The following is a 22,292-nucleotide window of genomic DNA, read 5'->3' on the forward strand; positions in this document are numbered from 1 at the left end:
TCCCCCTCCCTCTTCAGGGACCCATCTTTCGAGAGTCTCCTTGTGCAAGAGGTTGCTGCAATTGGGTGCAGTGGAAGAAGTTCCCCTTCAGTACAGGAACAAGGGGTTCTATTCTCAGTACTTCTGTATCCCAAAGGCCAAGGGCGGTCTGCGGCCCATCCTGGCCCTTAGAGACCTCAACAAGTATCTAAAGAAGCTGAAGTTCTGCATGGTTTCCTTGGCTTCTTCGAGATATGTTGCCCATGTCCATTCCCTGACCCGCCCTCCTTCCCCACTGTCAGAGTTTCCGGCAAGAAGGAATTGAGGGTTGGAGAGCAGGTGGTGCCCCTTATACCACATCATGTTGCCACCACTCTAGAGAGTGCCAGAGCCAATCCCCTATGGATACTGCCAAGGGAAAAACTTCCGCCACTGGTGCATGTGGTGAGCGCACACACCTAATATGGAATGCACATGAGCAACGTCTCTCAAAGAACACCAGTTACAGAAAAGGTAACTGTCTTCCACTATTGTTGCACTAAGATGTTAAGGAGCCAAGTATGCAGTAATTTGGTGTCAGGATATCGCAAGTCCAGGAAAACATACAACTTCCAATGTAAATGTTTAGTGTTGAGTTTCACAAGGTCAATTAAAATAACCACTTAATAACAAAATTTCATCTACATTTAAGAGAGGAATACAATACTTTATACAAATATGTTGCTGAATGCATCTGTCAGAACATTTTGATCTGACCAAGATTTGACCTGGGTTGATTCACATTTCCTAAGCCAATTGCTATTAGTTAAATGGTTTCTAATGAGACATTGTGAATGGTTGTTGAATGATTCAGGTGGCAGTTTATTAATGAAGATTCAAGCATTTGAAAGATAGAAACAGATTGGAGTTCACATTTTTTATTTGGTGCTTGACTTTTAATTAGGCATAAAACAAAAACCTACCTTTTAAAAAAAGATATTACTTTAAATTCTTTTATAAAATTTAATACCGTTCAGTGAAACTTTTCAGTAACATGAACTTAACATAAACCCTATTTAAAATCTCTGCAAGCTTTAGACTTAGACTGATTTTATTATTTTTTAAAGCAAAAAGAAATCTGAGAAAATAATCTTAATGATAAATAAAGGAATTTACAGAAGCACAAAGGTCTATTTTATAATGGAACACACAGATATTTATAATAGTGCACCAAGAAACAACAGAGTGCTGAACACAAACACACACAAAATTGACCTTGACCTCTCAGAAATGAATCTAGTTTGATTATAAGTGGCCTGAGGATGAAAAACAAGAATAAACGCCTCTGGCTTTCATTAATAAAGGTTTGGTAGGGTGACTGGTTTCTAAGAACATAGAATAGAAGTGTAGGGATATAAAAGTCCTTGGATTAAAAAACAAAAGCATAGGATTAGATTAGAGGATTTGTGGTTAAATCCTAGTACCCCCATCAATTATTGGATTCTGTGAATGTTAACAAGTCATGAGTTAAACACGTCTGTTAGCCAGGTGTTAGATGCGACTGACTTGGGAGAATGGTTCAAGACAATCCCCTTCATTTATTAATTTGTTTCCCTCTGTCCAAGTAAATAGGAGGAGGAAGTTGTACAGTCTAGTTAATATAATTTTTATCTCAGCAATATAAACTATTTAGAATAGTGGCTGCAATCCCTGCTATGTAAAATCATCAAGAGAAATAGCTTCATTGAGTGTTTGTAAAGTGAAGAGTGACTATTCAAGATAATATTACAATGTAGCCCTAAAATTTTTGATTATATGTTTGAAAGCAATACAACCATGTCTTTGGAGCATATGTTATACACTGGATATTGATTGGGCTATAATATATTAAGTTTATAATAAACAGAAGGGGGCAGAAAATCCTTATATATTAATCTTAGCTTCTATCAGTGAGAGTTTAGAATGTATTGCCAAATATTTTTATGAAAATGCAGAATTAGATTGAGAACCAATTTTTAAAAGCAACCTTCCTGAAATTTGTCCCATAAATCAGGGTACTTGCAACTAAGGTACCATAAAAAGAGTGAATCAGAAGAGATCATGTTACCAAATCATGACTGAAGGGGATTAACTTTCATCCCTCTTTGGAGGGCATTAGGTGCATAATGTCCAAGTTGTAAATAAATGTGCAGATTATTATGAGTCACACCAGAGTAAGGTGTCTATAACAAATATCACCCATTACAAATATCTGCCAGAAAACTAATGGTCTGATCTTGTAAGTTAATTAAAGTAATATATAAAAGTTAACGTTTTTTTTAAAGTTTTTTAAAAAGGAAGAAGTAATATGGTCCATGAGGGTGTCTTTGGTGGATTTCATTTAATTTCTTTGGGGTAAGTGGATTGAACTTTAGATGAATAGGGTGAGATAGCCCAACTTCAAAAAGGTCTGTACAAGAGATTGGTGTAGTGCCATATGCCTTAGTTGGCAATTGATGCCATTTTAATGATACACTTCCAAATGTAAAACACAGATTATTTGGAATCTGAAAGACTTCCCGAATAGACTTTTTCCTTTCTGTAGCACTGTGCGTTTTCATACATCTTTATCCCACTCTCTGTTTGTTCCACACTGAAGGGTGAAGTATGAGAAACTGAAAGCAAAACTTTGCATAACTTCTTTTACAAATTATTTTTGTTTTAAAACTGAGTAGCTGTGTTTGTTTAACATCACATATGCTCGTGTGCTGGAATGGCAGCATAATTAACCATTTTATAAAATGATGCATTATCATGGTGCTAAGTGTGGATACCTTCATGGCTAAATATGAAAAATAAGGTATCTTTCTATAATGCTAATATCAGTGGTTTATGTACTTAAGGTGTCTTTTAGGTGTAGAAAAAATACCGCACATATTTGTTATTCCATCTTCATTCTCACACTCTGTCTTCAATTGCTGCACTTTTCCTGGTGCTTTCCTTCAAAGGCTACTGTATAAAATTGTTTTTCCCTGGGTAAATCAGTTGCCTGGTGAGCTGTGCAGCAAACATTAAAACCTTAAAATTGCCTATCATGTAATCATACTAATCAGTCACTGCGTAGTATTGAAGCTTTACACAAATCTTTGATCTAGGAGTAAAAATATTCTTCTAAAAATATAATATATAAAAATATATACTAATGTGAACATAATGTTTAAAGCAAGTACAGTATTCATTGGGCCTTTTGAGTATTACCTTAGTCCAGAGAAGCCTCATTAAATAGTTTTGAAGGAACATATTTAAAATTAAACTCTGGATGTAGTGGGCTCAGGTTGTGCAACTATTGACTTTTCTTATTTCTTCTGACGGTGGTGTTTTTTGAATACAATGGCTCCCTCTGACAATAAGAGATGTTGGCTAAAAAGCCCTCAAATTGAGAATATTAATTGCATGACAGGAATAAAAATGGTCCAGTTAATGCAATAGCATTCACCGAGGCACTGGAAATCTGTGGATAATTTTGAAAAATAAGCACAGATGTAATCAAATTTATGTGAGTATTAGTACCCAGGATAATTTGTCCCTTGATAGGAGTATGTCCTTTTTAGATAATAAAGTCTGCATTACTTAGAACTGTGGCTGCATTTTTTTGCCCAAGTGAAATCTGGATAGTTAAAGTCTCCCATGAATATTGTAAACTGTGGTTTCAGATACCTTGATAATTATAATTGGTGCAGGAATTTTTCATTTTCTCTCTTCTACACTCTTGATGGATGATAACTTATATGTTCTGTGATGCCTTTTCGGTTTCATTCCTTGTCTCCTTACCTGAATAATTTTACTATCACATTCTGTTTAATTGAATCTGTCTGACTCTGCAGATACTTTTGAAATCTAAAATGTGTAGCCACCCTTTTGCTGCTTCACTTTTTTACCTGTGCAAATTATATGCATCTATGTTGATATTTGGGTTATGTGAATCAGCTGATAGGTTTGTGGCATGCCCATCAGATCACTATTAGTTCTTGCTGTTTATTGTACTCCTTGCATATGAAGCTCTTTGACACAGGAACTGCCTTTTTGTTATATGTTGGGCTCATAGCTATACCTTCTAAAATGAGAAAAGGTTAAAAAAAAACTGGGCATGTTTTGTCTTGGGAAAAGTAGACTGAGGAGGGACCTGAAAAGTCTTAAAATATGATAAGGGCTGTTACAAAGAAGATGGTTCTCAATTGTTCTCCATGGGAGAGACAACACGAGTGAGGTAATATCTTTTATAGGAGCAACTTCTGTTGGTGAAAGAGACAAGCTTTTGAGCTACACACAGCTTTTCTTTAGGTCTTTGTGTAGCTTGAAAGCTTGTCTCTTTCACCAACAGAAGTTGTTCCAAAAAAAGGTATTACCTCATCCACCTTGTCTCTCTCTTAGCTGTGTTTGGTCCCAGGATGTAAGAACTCTGCAAACAATGTCCACTGAAGGTAGGACAAGAAGTAATGGGCTTAATATGTAGCAAGGGAGATTTAGGTTAGATATGAGGAAAAACTGTCTAACTATAAGGATAGTTGAGCATTAGAATAGGCTTCCACAGAATGTTGTGGAATCCCTATCATTGGACGATTTTAACAATAGGTTAGACAAACACCTGTCAGAGATGGTGTAGGTGTACTTGGTTCTCAGTGCAGGGGGTTGGACTAGATGACCTCTTGAGGTTCCTTCCACCCCTACATTTGTATGATTCTATGCTACCACAATAAAAACAATAATATTTTTAGGTGGAGACTAGCAAATATAAACACATCTTCTTTCTCAAAGGTAGTCTAACATTCTGTGAACCTAGAATCCTCCTCTATGCTGGTCTCTCTTGTCAGTCGTTCTTTCCTCTCACTCAGTGTGGAAGGATATCAAAGATGATGTTCTTCACCGTCTTTGTTTCGCTCCAGTTGCCATATTCCCAAAGTTATCCTTGATCTTCGCCAGATTTACAAAAGCATTTAGCAGATAGGTGCCTAGTGGGATTCATAAAAGTGCCTAACCTGCTATCTGTATCTTTAGGCACCTGAATACCTTTGGAAATTTGCCCTCTTATCCTGTCTTCCTTTTCTTGCATTTTTTTGTTTCCATATGGACTGTAATTTTTGGAAATCTACCTTCGTTCTGCAGTGTCCTCTACTCTTCTTATCATATATCTCCTATTCCAGTACCAGGAGCCAGTATTCTGTACACTTGATCTGTAATCCAGGTAAGTCTGGCCAACTCCTTTCCTATGAAGAATTATGTATACCTCTTCCTTAGTGGGAAAGTTAGTGAGGATGAGATCAACCTTTCTGATCCCTAGTTGCAGATGATCTTCAATGGGCTGCATTACCTGGCCATAACTCAGAAATTTAGGGTCAGGGAATGGTTAACAGCCATACATTTCTTTTTATGGTTGGGTCAAAGATTTAGTTACTCTAATGTTTTCATTTTATCTATATTTTATTCATATTTATATATCTGTATTTTGTTCACTTTAAGTTACAAGTTAGTAGTATGTATTGTTCTATTTTTGTAACCTTTACCTGTCTCTGCCTAACAGTAGAATGTTAATAGTTAAAGGAGTTAATACAATTTCTGACTGTTTTAAAATAGCCCAGTTTTCTTAAACTCTGCCTCTGTCAATTGTAACACTGTCCAGAGCTACTGTTTTTTTCTATTTCTCTATATCACCAGTCAAGAGCTGAGGCCAAAGGGTTCTTTGGAGACCGTATATTGCTGTAAATTTAATTTTCAAAGCACTTCAGTTGTGTTAACAATAACAGGCGTAATAAAGAAAATGCATGACAGTTATATTTATGGACACGCAGGTATTGTAAACCCCCTTAAGTAACCAGCCTTTTTTTTTTTTTTGTGGTGGTAGGATCCTGGGGTCCATTGTACCATCATCTTACTATTGCTTAGTAGGTAAACTTTTTGAAATCTTCATTTATGAATGGTTACAGTGGACCATGTCAATGTGTTAAATGGCATCCCTCAGAGAACAATAAACCAAAACAGACTTTGTTTAAACAGCTTTCCTCATTGGTTGGTGAAATTTGTCTTGAAACCAGTAAATCATCTCTGTGTGCTTGTCAGCCAGTTCAAAGGCTCTCTGTGTGTAGCTAAGGCTGATGGTAACACCAGCCTTTGTACATAAACTCTGCATAAATGTCTTTTGTAATTTGGAAAATCTCTGGTTCTGACTTACATATTTGAGCTGAAAATATCAGAATGCTTAAAATGTTAACACTATGTTTTAATAAATGCTGTTTTTTGCTTTGCCTTTTTGTACTATCAATTGCCTACAACTTCATATATCTGTTAAATACATAAGAAATTATTCTGGGATGATGGCTGGTGTACTTTGGCCTCTGTCTGTAAAGAACCTAATCATAAATGCTATCTTTATAAAGACTGGCATTCTGTGATACTCTAGATGCTAGGGACCCAAAGATAATTTTCAATGACTGAACCCTTGTTACATTTTATGAATAAAATTATAGTTTTGGATGACAGTCAGCTGTGGCCGGGGGATGAGAGATGTAGATGACAAGGCTGCTTCAAAAATCAGTTACTGAATGTCTGTCCATATGGAGCTTTTGACACCTCATCCTCCAGACATCAGCTTGTTATTTTCCTTTACTGTGGTGCATGATGCATTCATTCTGATGATCTTTCCTCTCTGGGACTTTAGGGACCTGATTTTTTTAAAAATTTGGATTTGTGCATTGCTTTGCATCCACGCATATAGTAATGCAAATCCTCAAGTCAGGGATTTCCCTATTCACTGGTAGTTGGGAAATCTCAAGTGCTTGTACAATTCCTGTTAGAAAGATCAGCCTAGAGTAGAAGGACCCTGTGAATGAAAGCAGTATTGACCAAGATAAAAAAAAAATCCAGTAATCTGCTGATCAGGAGAAGTGAAAAGATCTGTAAGAACAGATATACTTCTTAAAGATGCACTCGGGTACCAGTGAAAGAAAAAAAGGTGTGGATAAAGAGTTAAATTTATAAAATTTCCTGTACATTACTTTATTTGTCTGCTTGTGGGTGCAGTTCTCTGATTTGTGCATGCATATGTGGGATTGTACATGCAGAATAGGCTCAAAGAGTCTGTCAAAACATGAGGCTCTGTAAGTTCCCCTCCGCCCATCCTACTTTCCTTACCAGTTGGAGTTTTGCTATAAATATCTCATCAGTCTATATAAGTGTGTCTAAGGATGCAAGAAGAGAAACTGCCTGTCTGAAATGTTCCAGTCTCAGTTTTTCCATAACTCATTTCCATCCATCTGAAGAAACTCTTGATCTTGTACAATATGGGAGATGAAATGTCAGTTGGTTCCTACTATTTTATTTTTCTCTCCTAATTAAAAAACTAATCTGGGAAGGGGAGGAGATGTTGGTTTTAGGGGCAGCAAAAGTTCTCTTCTTTTATTGTCTGCATTCTGTATGATTGAAAGGTGATTGTCCAAGAAAAAACAACAGCTAAGACTGGTGGAGAGTCATACATTTTCCCTGTTAAAAATTACCTTTGGCAGGAACCTTCCTTTGCAAAGTGTACAAGGTTCTTTTGTTGTTGTTTTTTAAAAAGTCAGAGACCAAAATATGAATACTTGAAAATAATTATATTACTTGAAAATCATTGTATTTCATGTTCATTACTTATATAAATAATATTTTGTTTGGAGGTGTCATGGATTGTTGACCTGGTAAATTGTATTTTTTTTTCAATCCATAAATATGTATTTACCTATAGACAATGTAGATTTTTTAAAAATATTTTTTTATTGTATTCAGAGCTCAAAAAATAGCCATGAGTATTTTCTTTCCATACTCCCTCAGCTCCCTAATCTGTCCCCAAAAGTGTGTGTGCTGGCAGCATTGATAGGAAGAGCTGTCTCATTCTTCCTGTTGCTAGCTGATCTTTCTATATTAACACAGGAGTCAACGTCACATTATTATTCGTCTTCACTGATGAATGTGCAGCTTCTGATAAGCTCTGTCAGTTTCTGCACTGAATATTTAGTCTGTTTATTCTGCTTCCTTCTTAACTATGGAAGAGGAACAATTTTAATAGGGCTACCTAAAGATGATAATAAAATGTTATATTATTTTCCTCTTTCAGATCTCCTAAGGCTGACTGTGTCCAGGATTTTCATAGAGTCATAGAATTGTAGGACTGGAAGGGACCTCAAGAGGTCTTCTAGTCCAGTTCCCTGAACCCAAGGCAGGACTAAGTATTATCTAGACCATCCCTGACAGATGTTTGTCTAACCTGCTCTAAAAATCTCCAATGATGGAGATTCCAGAACTTCCCTAGGCAATTTATTCCAGTGCTTAACTACCCTGAGAGTTAGGAAGTTTTTCCTAATGTCCAACCTAAACTGCCCTTCCTGCAATTTACAGTCATTACTCCTTGTCCTATCCTCAGAGCTTAAAGAGAACAATATTTCTCCCTTCTCCTTGTAATAACATTTTATATACATAAAAACTGTTATCATGTTCCTCCTCAGTCTTCTCTTCTTCAGACTAAACAAACCCAAGTTTTTCAATCTTTTGACCTGGTGTAGAGCTCGTTGGTAGTTTTGTAGGTATTGTGCAGACTTCTTCATATTGTCCCTGAAAACCTTGATCTGAAGGTCCTGTTCTCATCTAGATTTTGCTTTTTTTTCTCTTGCAAGTGCAGAATTGAATTCTCTTTGAGAATTGTTCTGTAGATAGCTGTTCAGAATGCTGTGGTATTGTGATTTGTTTGTTTTAATAAAAAAGCCCTGGCATCTTGGAGGATGGAGGAGTGTTTGTAAAGGGGCTTTATTCCACAAACTATTCTATGAAGGCACACTCTTGTGCCTGTGTAGTGTCCCATGGATTTCAGTGGAACTCCATGCAAGGGGGCCTCCGGTGTGGAGCAATTTACAGGATTGAGGCATTGGTGTGTAACTGTTGTCTCTTAAAAAAGTCATTATGCTTGCAGATTGGTAAAGTGGCCTAAATCATAAACTCCTTTATCTCCCAAATAGGTAATTGCTTGGGCTTGAAAACATCAGCCCAGAATAAACTTCATCTGGTATAAAGTACAGCCGCGTACCTCAGCAACATGCATTGCCAAGAGCACATCAGCCACGCTGGTGGCTCCCCTATAGGATACTGATCTAAATTTAAGATTTCGATCAAGTTATTTTTGAGGTTCTGAATGGACAGGAACCAGGTTACCTAAAGGACTTGCCTCATCCTCCGGACATGGATTGCCCTCGACAGCTCCACTCCTCAGGAATGGTAGAATGCATTAAGAATTGTAAACTCCTTCATATTTAGGACCAATGTCAAATTCAATAATTAATACGAGTGTCTTTGGACTAGTAGATGAAAAGTTTCTGTTTCCATGTTCTGTATCTACCACCAATATTTCCTGGCAATAGATGGGGAGCTACGTACTGTTATTCTGAAACCAGATGTAGCCTCCCCACACTGTTAAATTAGCCAGTGCCAAAGGTTTAATAAATCTGTGTCTGGATTAGTAACCCAGGGTTTAATGCTTCCAGATAGAGCCTCTTTCTAGCTTTTTTTGTTTGGTTTTGGTTTTGCTGTGACCCAGTTTCCTCCCCAAAGAGACTATTGTCCCCAGCAGTTGTTGAAGCAGAGTAGCTATTTAGTTCTAAAAGAATAACATAATACACACAATTTGGCAGTTGCTTGCTTACAATGACTTAATCGTGGTAATTGTACATGGTGTCTGTATAAGTCTGTGTATGCACCATGATATACAGCACTTTTTCAACAAAAGCATGGTTAGTGGCCATACAAGGAGTATAGTGGCTTAAAATCCGAATCACCATGCTGTCGCCTCGCTACTTGTATTCCATTTGACCCATTTGTCCAAATTCATCCCTGGTGTAAGACCACTGATTTCATGGGCTTTTACTGGGGACAAATTTGGCCTCATACAGAAACACTGAATGAAGCAACCGTGAGCATGCTGTGGTGTGGTTGCAGAAGAGGTGGGATAAACAAAAAATTGCAGTGTATTGGCAAAGCAAAATTCACCCCCAGTACTGAGGAGCCAACACACTATGTGACTCTTAAATCCAATGTTAATGGCTTATACCAGGGTGTTTCTTCTCCATCCATTTTTAAGTTGGCTTATGTTAACTAAACGCCATCAGGCACACTTTAAAATGCTCTTAAAAATGAATTAGTTATTTTCTTAAAAAATAGGTTTTTCCCATTTTATATCAATTCTGAGTTCTAAGACTTTGGGGTGGGGGGAAGAAAGCCCGAGGACTTCATAAATAGAAGCTTAATTTTACTGCATTTATCTCTATAGCTGCAATTAATTATTCAGCGTATCCATTAAAAATTAAGCCTTGGTAAGTGACACTTTTAAACATGCATTCAAAATTTATTGAAAATGGGGGAAGTGATGATAAAAAGAACAATGTCTAAAAGAAAAATAAAATGTCTTAAGAGTCTCAATCTGTCCTTAAAAACTTCAATATATAACCTGTGGTACATATAAAAAGTAGAAAAGGAGGGGAGTAGAGCTGGGAAGGAGTGGGTAGAGCAGGGCAGCTTCCAGTGTTGCTAACTTTCATGATTTTATTGAGAGTCTCATGATATTCGGTGCTTTCTTAAAACGGCAGCTGCTGGAATCACGAGATTACATGAGAATCTGAGCTTTTGTTAGATAAAAATTCTATTACATAGTCATGGAGAAATGCTTGAAATGTGACTTGAGTGCACCATAAACACTCAGAACGCAAATAAAAAGAATTTCAAATGCATTATTTAAAACAATCTCATGATTTTAGGCCAGTCTTGTGATCTTTTGAGACTCATTTTAAACGTTTGGGGTTGGCACATACAAGGCCCAGAACGTTCTGTACTTATTCACAGTTCGATTAAACCCCCTCCAGAGTATGTGAGGTTCACAGGGCTTCAGAGCCAACAGATGGTTGTCAATCTATAATGAATCCCATTTGTTATGGGCAACAGATACAATTATACATAGATTACACACATATCCCTTGGCAGTGGGGCTAGAATGCTGTTCTTTTAGCTCATAAAACACAGACTTTCATCATGAGAGATAAAGAACAACTCCCTTAATTTACTGTTAGTTCTTGTAGTATGTGGCTTATTGTCTCTGTAGGCCAGTCATGAAAGGGGTAACATCACATGCATATGGAGACATACATATACACACACAAACATACAGTATGTAACAGCTGAAATAGATAGAATATTGCTATCAGATTGCTCATGTTATTTCTTATGTGTGATTCTAATATATGGCAGACTAAAGTTAAGAAAAATGAATAAATACCAGTGATATTTTTCAGATGTTGACCAATAAAAACAATAGAAAAAATGTGTACAGTGATGAGAAATTAGCTAGTCTTCTCTTGCCACCCCAGCAGGGGAAAATGTGTGTGTGTTTTAAGCATATCATTGAGTATAATGAAAACATTTAGTTTTGCACACCAAAACTATCCCATACTTTGGAAAGATTTTTGTAATAGGATGATGATAATCTCTGAAACCAATTAAAATAATAAACTGCATGCCAAATAAGTTATTTACTTTACCTTTATTTTTATATTAACCCAAAATGTTACCCTATGCATTTTTTGTTTGGATCATGGAATTCTTATCAGATTTTTTTTTGCACATTAAATACACACAAACAATGGTCTAGTCCCATCAGTAACTAAAATTAGAGTCTTTTCCCTTTTCTCCGTTCTGTCCCCATGTCCTAAAAAAAATAAAATAGATTTGTTAGAAGATCAGATGTCTTCTCGGTTAAGCCCATCAGCTCAGTTTACAGCAGAATGCCTTTCCCCTACTTTTCCTTTGGGGGAAATATTCCATTAAAATGTTGCTTTTTATTGTACAATGGCCAGTTTACCTCACAAAATCTTCACCTTCATAGTAATTCTCCAAAGCAGAAATTTGAGGGCCCTTAGTAACTTTTTTGTTTGCAGACTTCCTCCTGGTTATCTTGAGTTGATAAATTCTTTATCACCCTGGAAGGGGTTACAGACTGTTAATAATTTCAGTGAAGCAGTCAGTCCCTTGGAATGGTATGGATGTCAAATATGTGGATTACAAGCTGTAGCATTTAATACATAGTATATAGCTCTGATGTTGGGGGTGGGGGAAAAACAAACGCAGAAACAGCCTTTCAGTTTTAGTGTAGGAGTTCATTTAAATACAAAGACTTGGGTTAATGTATTATTTAAAAAGGTTTGCTTCTTTACATTCTGTTTCTCTCTGATTTTGTCTTGTAGTGTTGTCCCACAGACTACAGTTATACTGAACAATGATCGGCAGAATTCAATAGTAGCCAAGATGGTTGGGCAGGAAGAGCCATTGAGCAGAACAGCGGATTCTCTGGAAAATATCCTTAGCAAGTTAGTAGCAACAATTGCAATCCTTCCCCTACGCTTCATTATTTCTTACAGGAAATCCAATAGAGGTCTCTCTACTGCAATTACAAGTGCAAAATAAGAACATCCTAGGCAACTGAGCTTGAGGAAAAAATATTCACAAAGTAGTGAAAAGGGCCAAATTGACAGTCCTGCACAGCAAAGTCCTCTATCAACAGAACAGGTACAGCGCAGTGCCTCAACTTTGAAGTGTAGGGAGCATCTCTGAGGGGGAAGGGTTAATTCAGTCTCTTTGGCCCACTGAGTCCTTAGTATCCATGCTGAGCTTTCCAAGAAGGGGGCCCATTGTGATTGGTTTTGCAATGTCGACTCTTGTCCACTTCGAACTGTACTGAGACCTACCAACTCATTAACGAAAGGACATTCAGTGGCCATCTGTAGTAACTTTTGTTCTAGCCAAAGCTGGATTTGAACTAGTTACTTGAAAACAAAGGCTCTGTATAGAAAACAGTTTGAAGTAACAAGCCATGCTAATTTAACAGTTATGTAAAGAAGTTTCTTTATACTTATTGGTTATATGTTGTGTATAGACATTTCATTGATAAAATTTTCAAATAGACTTAAACAGCAAACTACTTTCTGAGTAATTAACATTAGATAGTAACTATAAAGCAAGCCAAAGAGCACTTACTTTTAAACAAATATTGACACTTACAAAAGGTTTTCATCTTCTAATGCATTTATTTGTGAATAGTATGTATAGCTTTTTTGTGCAATTTGTATAACGTTAACACATGGAGATTTATTTTAGAAAGCTGGGGTTATTGTTAAAATGTCTTTCATCTGTACAGAACATGTTTCTTTCTATAAACTTTCTTAGCTCTTTTTTGGAGGCTAATGGAGTCAGTTGAGATGTCTTCAGTTCATTCATGATATACAATTAATAGAATATACATTTTATTTAAAGCTTACTTAACTGAATAGCTAAAAATTATGGAAGGAAATTAGTCAATTGAGTTTTCTATAAATTGTCCTTCATCTGAACCAGAGGCAAATGGATTTATTTTTATTTAATGTCCTACAGGGAGTCATGTTTTGATGCTTTCTGAAGAAGAAACAAAATTCTTGTGTAGCTTCTTGTGTATTAATTTTTGTTAATATCAAAATATTTTTGGGTTTTATGTTACCTTAATTTGTAGAAATATAGTATGTAATTCATTACTTGATGTCAAACACCTGCTGAATGTAAACAGTTTTTGGGTTTTTCTGCTACTGCTGTCAAGGTAGCTCTTAATCTAGACCAGTGGTCAGCAACCTTTGAGAAGTGGTGTGCCGAGTCTTCATTTATTCACTCTAATTTAAGGTCTCGCGTGCAGTAATACATTTTAATGTTTTTAGAAGGTCTCTTTCTATAAGTCTATAATATATAACTAAACTATTGTTGTATGTAAAGTAAATAAGGTTTTAAAAATGTTTAAGAAGCTTCATTTAAAATTAAATTCAAATGCAGAGCCCTCCGGACTGGTGGCCGGGACCCGGGCAGTGTGAGTGCCACTGAAAATTAGCTCGCGTGCCGTCTTCGGCACATGGGCCATAGGTTGCCTACCCCTGATCTAGACAGACTAGCTTTTACAAGAAAAGTCATATAATCAGTAAGAAATCAAGTTGTTAATATTTTTTTAATGCACTAGAAACAGTATATTACATTCTTTGAGTCTGTAATCATGCTTTGCCAAAGTATGAATTCTTCTTTTCTTTCTCAGTGCTGTTCCCGGTCGTAGACAGAACACCATTGTGGTGAAGGTGCCAGGGCACGATGATAGCCACAATGAAGATGGAGAGAGTGGGTCTGAGGCCAGTGACTCAGTTTCCAACAGTGGCCAGTTAGGAAGCCAAAGTATTGGGAACAATGTTACTCTTATTACACTGAACTCTGAAGGTATGTGATTAAACTGTAAGGCTGTCTGAGCAAAATGAGCAGGGTGGAGGAATGAGCTAAAATTCTATCAGAAGCTCTTGAGATCATGTCACAGTTCAATCCTTAAAGAACTATGAAAAAATGTTGAAGTGACCTATCCTATAGGAAGCATCAGATAAGACCGAGTAACAGGACAAAATAATTCAGTTTCCTTTAACTTGCTGTTCATTTTTCTAGGCCAAAGCAAATTAAGTGTATTTGTAGTACTTAATAGGTATGCCCCAGAGCACAGCTGTTGATTTAACAGACTCTTTTGCATTAGCAGTATAAGAACACTTAATTTCATTGTTTTTAAATGTAAAGATTTGCAAAATGATAACGAAATACTTTGGTCCTATCTCAAAGTTGAAATAGAGAACTAGGGAATAACTGCATTCTCTGGGAAGCATCAAAATGTACCAGTTCATTGCCTCCTGTAACTACTTATGCCGTTCCACTGATGCTGAATTCTTCTGAAAGTAAACAGTTAGTTATTTTGGAAACTCTAAACAGTTTTTTAACAGGAAATTCCTATCAAAAATGTATTGTTTATAGGATAGTCCTGTCAACAGCTTTCACAGTTTCCTACAACCTCTACACAACCCAAAATCTCTGCAAAACAAAGACAGTGGAATCTAAGACTTTGAAATGTGTCTTCTGTAGACAATCTGTTATATGTTGTAAGTACTTAGGGTATTAAAATACAAAATGAATGCTAGCTGCAATATTTTATGCAATCACAAAAACGATGAAAATATAAAACAATTAGAAAGACACATGTTTTAGGTGAAAAGTGTCGTAAGTAAAAAAAAAAAAAAAGACAATCACAATAAATCATAGGGTTTTTTTATAATTGGTTTGATTAATCATGTCACTAATTTTTAAACAGAGGCCTGTAAGTTGAACCTTAGACCATAGAGTCTTTTAATTAAGATAATTACCCACTAACTCTTCTTTTATTGAATTCATAAGTGAACCATTCCTTATATTTATTTCATATATGTTAGTTTGTGTTTATATTCATGCACCACAGGGGAATATATTAGTATTTGGGTACTCAATTTATCACATCTTAATGCCTGATTTTTCAGAAAATGCTGAGCATCCACCCTCTGAAAAATAGGTCCCTTTAAGGTATCTTACACTGAGCACCCAAAAACTGAGGCTCTCAGAATGACTAGCCACTTTTTAAAATGTTGGCCCATGCTATTTGGGGCAGAGACTATACATCCTTTATATATACATAGGTTATGGTCACTACTAGAAATTAATGAATAATGATTTGACTATTTCTCATGGAGAGCTTCTTGACTCTTCCAACCTCTGACATGTCTCCTGTGACAAAATCTGTGTCCAAAAAGTAGTTTGTATTGGGGGGAAAGACAGGAGATCCAAATTTTGAAGCTCCCACATTACAAAATAGGCTGGTTGAGGATAGTAATGGCATTGCCATTTGAAAAATCAGGTCCTGTAGCAATGGGACTTGGAACACTTTATTTGTACAGTTGCTGATGTTTTTGGCTATTTATTTATTTATGTATGTGAAGAAATTGAGTTTCACTGTTCTGGTGTCTACAGAGTCAAATTCTTCTCTCAGACACATATGTTCATGTCTTATTGGCTCCCACTGTGAGGACACTTGTTCATACTTTGTGGATAAAATCATGTGGAGTTAGTCCCGAGTTGACTGCTTCGTTAGGGTCAGGGAATAACTTAAAGGACGAATGCCAAATCATCTGCTCTCAAGTTTCAGCCAGTGTCACTCTCTGAGATACTAGATGTGTTGGGTGTACTTCAGTTTTACAGTCCATGTTCTGGACATATGTGTTCCCTCACTGGAAAAAGACCAGCTTCCGTTGGTGCTGCTATGCCCACTCAGCTATTAGCCTGCTAGCACAAGCCCTACCTGGGCTGGGAGGCTTGCTCCCAGCTGCAATGTAGACATATGCCTTGACTTTGGAACTCATTTTCACCTCCTTCATCTACTTTTGTCTAAGCCTGTTGACCAGTAGAGTGTACTGCAAACTCTTTGTATTTTCCCTAGCTTCCAGAGAGCTGGGAGGATGATGAGTAAGGGGCTTTCTTGCTGTTACATTTTTACCTGGCTGTAATTCGTTAGGATGAGTGAGGTGCAATTGGTAGAACAGTAAATTATAACAATTGTATTTCTAAATATTGTCAAGGGCCCTAGAGGATGTTCTAAACTTTTTTTATTTTGTAAAACGGAAATTGAAATAAGTAATATAAATAAATATATATATATAGGTCAATGTCATGTTTTCTCCCGAAGATGGCCTTTGCAAAAGTCTAATGTAAGTCTGACTATTTTCTGAGATGAGAATTTTGACATGCACAGTGTTGTCAGAAAAGACAATTTGTGACATTGTAATCCAGATATAGTTAAATACTTACAACAGCAAAAAAGTATTCAGTAACTCTTTCCTAAACTCTTGTCAGGTGGCACTAAAATGTTGCATGTTGCAAAGACTGTGCACTTTCTGGGAAGAGAGATCCTCTGCAATTTAAATTTCAATTATCTCATGTTTGACTGAAATTGTGCTGATTTCGCAACTACTCAGGCTTTCAAGATGGATTTAATTTTCCTGGGTTTAGGGCTTTTTCCTGCAAGGGAATCTATGTACGGGGAGGCTGATGTTGCTCAGCACCTTGCAAAAACCAGCCCCTTAATCCTCTGCTCCTTTGGAATGGCAAAATTCATCTTTTGGAACTACCCTGTTTTTATCAGCAAAATACAGACCAAACGGTTTATTTGTTAAAATTTCATACAGCTCTGTGTCAGTTATTTGTTGCAGGGACGAAGTTTCTAATACTATGAAAATATTTGTTGTAATCTGCCCTCTTTGACATGCTTGTTTGGCATAGGTTTGTACAGAGACAGACGGCCTTTTCTGTGATCGTTGTATATGTAAATGCAGATGAAACAGCTAATCCATTAATGTCTCATATCCCATTTACCTTGGACTTTTGGTAGAATCATCCATTAAAAATCTCTGAGATTTATGAATGCTTTGAGAAATGGATTAGCAATCCCCCTCTCCCCCACCCCTCTTTCACTCCAAGATTAGAGAAAGCTTTGCTCAGCTGTAGAGAATACTAAGGAAACGAGTTTACCATATGTCACAGAAATTAAATGATTAATAAGAAAAGTTCTGCAGAATGATAGATCTGTCTTGCAGATTCTTTTTCTTTACTGATAAAAGCCAGAAGTTCCAGTTTACTCTTATATTTTGCAAAGAGCAGAATTTTGAATGGCTAAAGTTGTTCAGAGAAATCTTGAATGATCATAAAAATTTGTACTATTTCTTGAGGCCAAAATGGCACAGAATAAGTAAGCCTATCTAGTGGTAACAAAAATTATCTAGTCCTATCTAATTTACAAAAATAATCATGTTTAAACAAGTTTGTGAAATGCTATGGTTTCTGTCAAAGGATAGTCGCAATCCTGTAAAGGGATTCACGTGGACTGACTACTGTGGACCTGCAGAGATATAAGGGTCTGTCATTGCCCGTTTAGATGCCTTTGCAGGAACAGCACCCATATGATAACATTTATATTACTTGTCAGTATATACAAAAACCGTGTTATAACCATGTTGAAGAGCCATGTTTTAACTCTTGTAGATTACTAGACTAAAACATAGTTTTCCAATATGATTGTAACATGTTTTTTTCTATCCACAGAGGCAAGAATAAACCATGTTAAACATAGTTTGGCCACAACTGGCTTTGAATATGGTAATTTATGTTGTGACAGTGTGGATAAGGCCAAAATTATGTCAAGACATACTACAGGCTTTCAAGACGTATCACAAGATAATCTTTCTGGGGGATGTTACTGTGCCTCATTCCTTGTAGCTTGTGATGCCTTATAAACTAACCTGGAAATTATTTCAATTCAGTATATCTAGAGACTCAGCACTACGGACCGGATGCTTGTAAGGTGCTGAATGCTTCCTCAGAGGCCAAGGGATTTAGCACCTTGAAGAATCAGGTTCATAGTATTGGATAACCACATATTTAGGTGTTTGTTCGCTGTTTACATAGGCCATTTCCCCCTACCCAATAGTCTTGCTCAGTCTTAGCAACACAGTTTGTGCTCCATATCTGAAAAATCCAGGTACTACTACAGGTGCACTGAATCAAACCCCCAGATTCAAGAAGCTCCAAATCATGAATTTTGTAGCTTGTTTTTATTAATAGTTATTCAAAATAGTTTTGTATGTGAGGTAAGGGATAGTCTTTGTTTCTTAATAAAACAGTCTGCTTTAAAAAAAGCTCATAAAAACCTAAGGTTTTATATAAATACTACATTATACCATATTATAAATACAAATTATTGCCTGCAGAATTTCAGTTTTAAAAATTTTGCAGTAATTTATATGAAAAAAAGCATTTGAAAGTGACACGCTTTTAATTTTTAAATGTTAAATTTCACCGCCTTAAAATGGGGCTCACAGTGGAAATACTGACGACTTAGTGAAATACAAATGGGACTGTAGTAATAAAACTGGTGCATATGAAGTAATCATGCTGTATTGAAGATAAAGCTCAACAACATGTGTTTTTTGGAGAACAATATCGGTCAAGAAATTCCCAGTGTGAGTCCTCATTAAACAGGCTGAAAGGCTTATTTTAAATAATAACCATTACTTTCTCATGTTCTTACATTAATCCCATATTTTTTGGCATAGAAAATAGCAGGTGCATCCTTAATTAGTCCACTAAGAAATAAGTCTTTATACTGAACTCATATTTTACCCCTCAGCTATTAATAATACTGTCAGTAAAGATTAGCCTATTGTCATTTTGAGTGTAGGCTTAATAAAGTGTGTGTCTTGTATAGTATATAACATCTTAGTTACAGCCTGAGTTTATCTCTTGGGAGATCAGAGAAGTGTGGTGTGTGAGGACTGGTTGTGTGAAGTGTAGTACAAGGACATGGTGAAGCATTTTAAATTAAAAACCATGTGTCTGAGGATGGGTGATCAAGTAATGTTGATGCAAGTTGGAAACCTTTATTCCAGAGTGTCTCTTTTGAAGAGACTACCTCTTCCAGAAATAATATTGTAAAAATAAACGCCACTGGTTTGCTAAGTGATTAAATGGTGCTTTGCTTTGGGCCTTCTGTTTCTGGGGTTCTGGGTTTAAGCCTTCACTTGATTCCTAAGTGAAAATAAGTTTGTGCTCACCTTAGTCCACATCAGAAAATCCCCCATTCAGTTAAAGCTGCTAACAATATTTTTTTTTCTTAAAGATGAGACTAGTTGAATATGTGTGCCATTAATTCAAACTTCTCAAGACTTTAATGAGGGTACAACATCTACTTTTTAAAGTTTATCATCCATGTATTCTTTTTTAAGATATATTTTGACTTTTGTGTCTCTGGGTCTTCTCTTGTCTTGGTTATTATTTTGAATAAAAGTCCCCAATTAACTCACTGAATTTACATAAAATATTTCTGTTTATCAGAAACTGACTAGACAGCTATTGGATTTAGCTGACATGGTTTATCTGAACAGAATATAATTTTTTCCCCAATATTTAATCACTTCCAAAGCAAATTAAGCTAAACTGAATTAAGGTCACTAGAATTCTAAATGAGTGTGTCCACACAAGGAACAGTTTAACTAATCCATGTTAAATTCTCATTTTTAATTCATTTGGATTAATTTTCCTGAGTGTCCCTGTATAGCCAAGCCCTAATATACTAGTGAAAACAAGAAACCAAAATTATGCAAATTTTAAAGCATGTATCTATAGGAAGACAAAATAAATAATATCAACAATTACTCCATTGGAATAAATGCCAAGAATCCTAGCTAAATCTCCAGTGGAATACCAAAAACATGTGATTGAAAGCTGCCTGTCTTTTATCCTGCCTTCTGAAGTTAAATCTTTTACAATCTTTTTATATATTATTTTACACTCCAGGGGGAGCTCTGTGTCAAGTAAACTCAACTAAAGCTTTTTTGATTGCATCTAGTTTAATTTACAGACTTTTTAAAAAGAAATTTAAATGTTTCATAATGTTTGAATTAATATTTGTAGTTGATTATAGACCTAAGAAGGGAACTGAAATATAAACTCTTTTTCTGTATGGGATTTTCTTATTCTTTACGTAATTTGCCTGTAAAATTGTACATACATTTTATTGAACGTCCCACTCTGGTTAAAATAGATTGAAGTCTTTCTAGGTGATATAGGTTAAAACTTCCAGAAATGCTGAACTAACTTGAACCTAAATCTCATTTTTAAAACAGAGTTAGGCACTTAAAGGCTTATGTTTCATTGACAGTTAATGGAAGTAAGGCTCCTGAGTGCCTAAAGTCACTTTTGAAAATGGAATTTAGGCTCCTAAAATCAACTGTGTGCTTTTGAAAATGTTACTTATAGACTGAAAGATGTGTGTTAAACACTCTTTAGATCCATGACAGAGTTTGTTGTTCTTTCGTTGTTGAATGTGTGCTCAGGGTAACACCGAGCAATATTTGGAGGAATCGTTGGATTAGAATTGGCTAAACTGCTGGCTCTGTTGTGACTGTTTCGATTTACATTATAGTTATGATGAGAAAAATGAACTATTTTAGTCTTTTGCTATATGCATTTCTAGTTGTCAAGGTCATAAATATGAAGATTATATCTTGTGGTGGAAGCACATCAATGGAGTGTCCATCTGCAGTGAAGTGTTTTCATATGAGCGACAAGGTGATAGGTTGAATATTTGTCAAATGTAGCATTAAATGTTCTTATAAATCCATTTTTTCCCTCTGAAGTATGGCTTTTAGATATTTGATGAGTTACCCGAATGTTTCCATGTGCACACTGTTCCCATCTGCTTCAGAAGTCTTTTGGATAACAGTCATTCTCTGAATATATAGACATTCTTGTTTCAGTACAAATGCTTACTTAAAAAAACATTCTTATGAGTTATAGCATGACCTGTCAAGTGTTAAACAAAACATTTTGCCACGCCAGCATTTATAAATTTGAATAGAGACTGGTCTTCACAAAAGTTTTGGTGGATAAAAACAGAGTTAACATTAATGAAAACCAACGTTTTTTTTTCTTTTTTTTTTTTTCTGCTTTCTCATCAGGCATTTTACATTTTTCTTACTCTAGAGGAAACCTGAGTTTAAGACTGTCCATAGAGATCTTTTTCTTTTCATTGTTCTTAATTAAAAGTAACTTTTTTTGACAGTGCAGGTTTTTTTAAAGTGTATTTTGTTTTGTTTTTTAAAGATGAAAGGTGGTTAAGGGGGAGAGATTTTATGACCAGGATTAATTTGAGGTTGACATTAGTGATAGATAGATGTGCCTTTGTTCTCTGTTTTGTTTAGCAGTCCGATATTATTGTCACATTAACATTTTCTTAATGTTGTTTTGGTGGGCAGCATATTCTCAACCTTTATTCGACTGTTGCAGCTTTTTTGTCTGAGAACTACTTTTAGTTAAAGTTTATAAAAATATAAATCAATCATTCTGAAAATTCTCATTTAAGATTCTGGCACCCACTTTACGCTGTTCCCATTTATCTTCTAACGATGGCTCAGAGACCCTCACCAACTGCTATTTACAGCCTGGTTGTGTATAGGAATTCCAACAATATATATATTTTAGGTATATGGTCATTTACCCACACTTGGTCTTTTAGCTTCTATTAGGTATGGGATGGATGTGTGTCTGTTATATTTTGGGAGGGTGTTGGGGGGAGAAAAAGAAGAATCATTGATCTAGGCTATCTTCTGGAAAGGCCCCCAAAGCATGGAATAAGTTACACTTTCTCTTTCTGAGTTTATGTATCTTGACTACAGCTGTGTGAATAACTGATATTTTTGACTTGCTGACAGTTCTGAATAATCAGAAAAAAAAACTGGTTTGGGTTGAACCAAAACTGAAGATTTTCAGAGTTTTTGGGAAATTGAAAAAGTCAGGAAAAATTTGTTGGGGGTATTTTTAATAAAAGCAAAGGCAGT

The 22,292-nt window shown here is 35.9% G+C and overlaps 1 protein-coding gene across 3 annotated transcripts in view; it reads left to right on the forward strand.

Moving 5' to 3' along the window:
* LOC123349646 (BTG3 associated nuclear protein) overlaps positions 1–22,292 on the forward strand; it is a 252,258-nt gene that overhangs the window by 46,001 nt on the left and 183,965 nt on the right. For all 3 annotated transcript variants that reach the window (XM_044987858.1, XM_044987859.1, XM_044987860.1), the window contains exons 5-6: positions 12,243–12,365; positions 14,105–14,280. In XM_044987858.1, coding sequence (XP_044843793.1) covers positions 12,243–12,365; positions 14,105–14,280 — 299 coding nt within the window. The remainder of the gene's footprint in view (positions 1–12,242; positions 12,366–14,104; positions 14,281–22,292) is intronic.

This window comes from Mauremys mutica, chromosome 14 (genome assembly GCF_020497125.1).
Source record: "Mauremys mutica isolate MM-2020 ecotype Southern chromosome 14, ASM2049712v1, whole genome shotgun sequence".
NCBI classification, from domain to species: Eukaryota; Metazoa; Chordata; order Testudines; family Geoemydidae; genus Mauremys; species Mauremys mutica.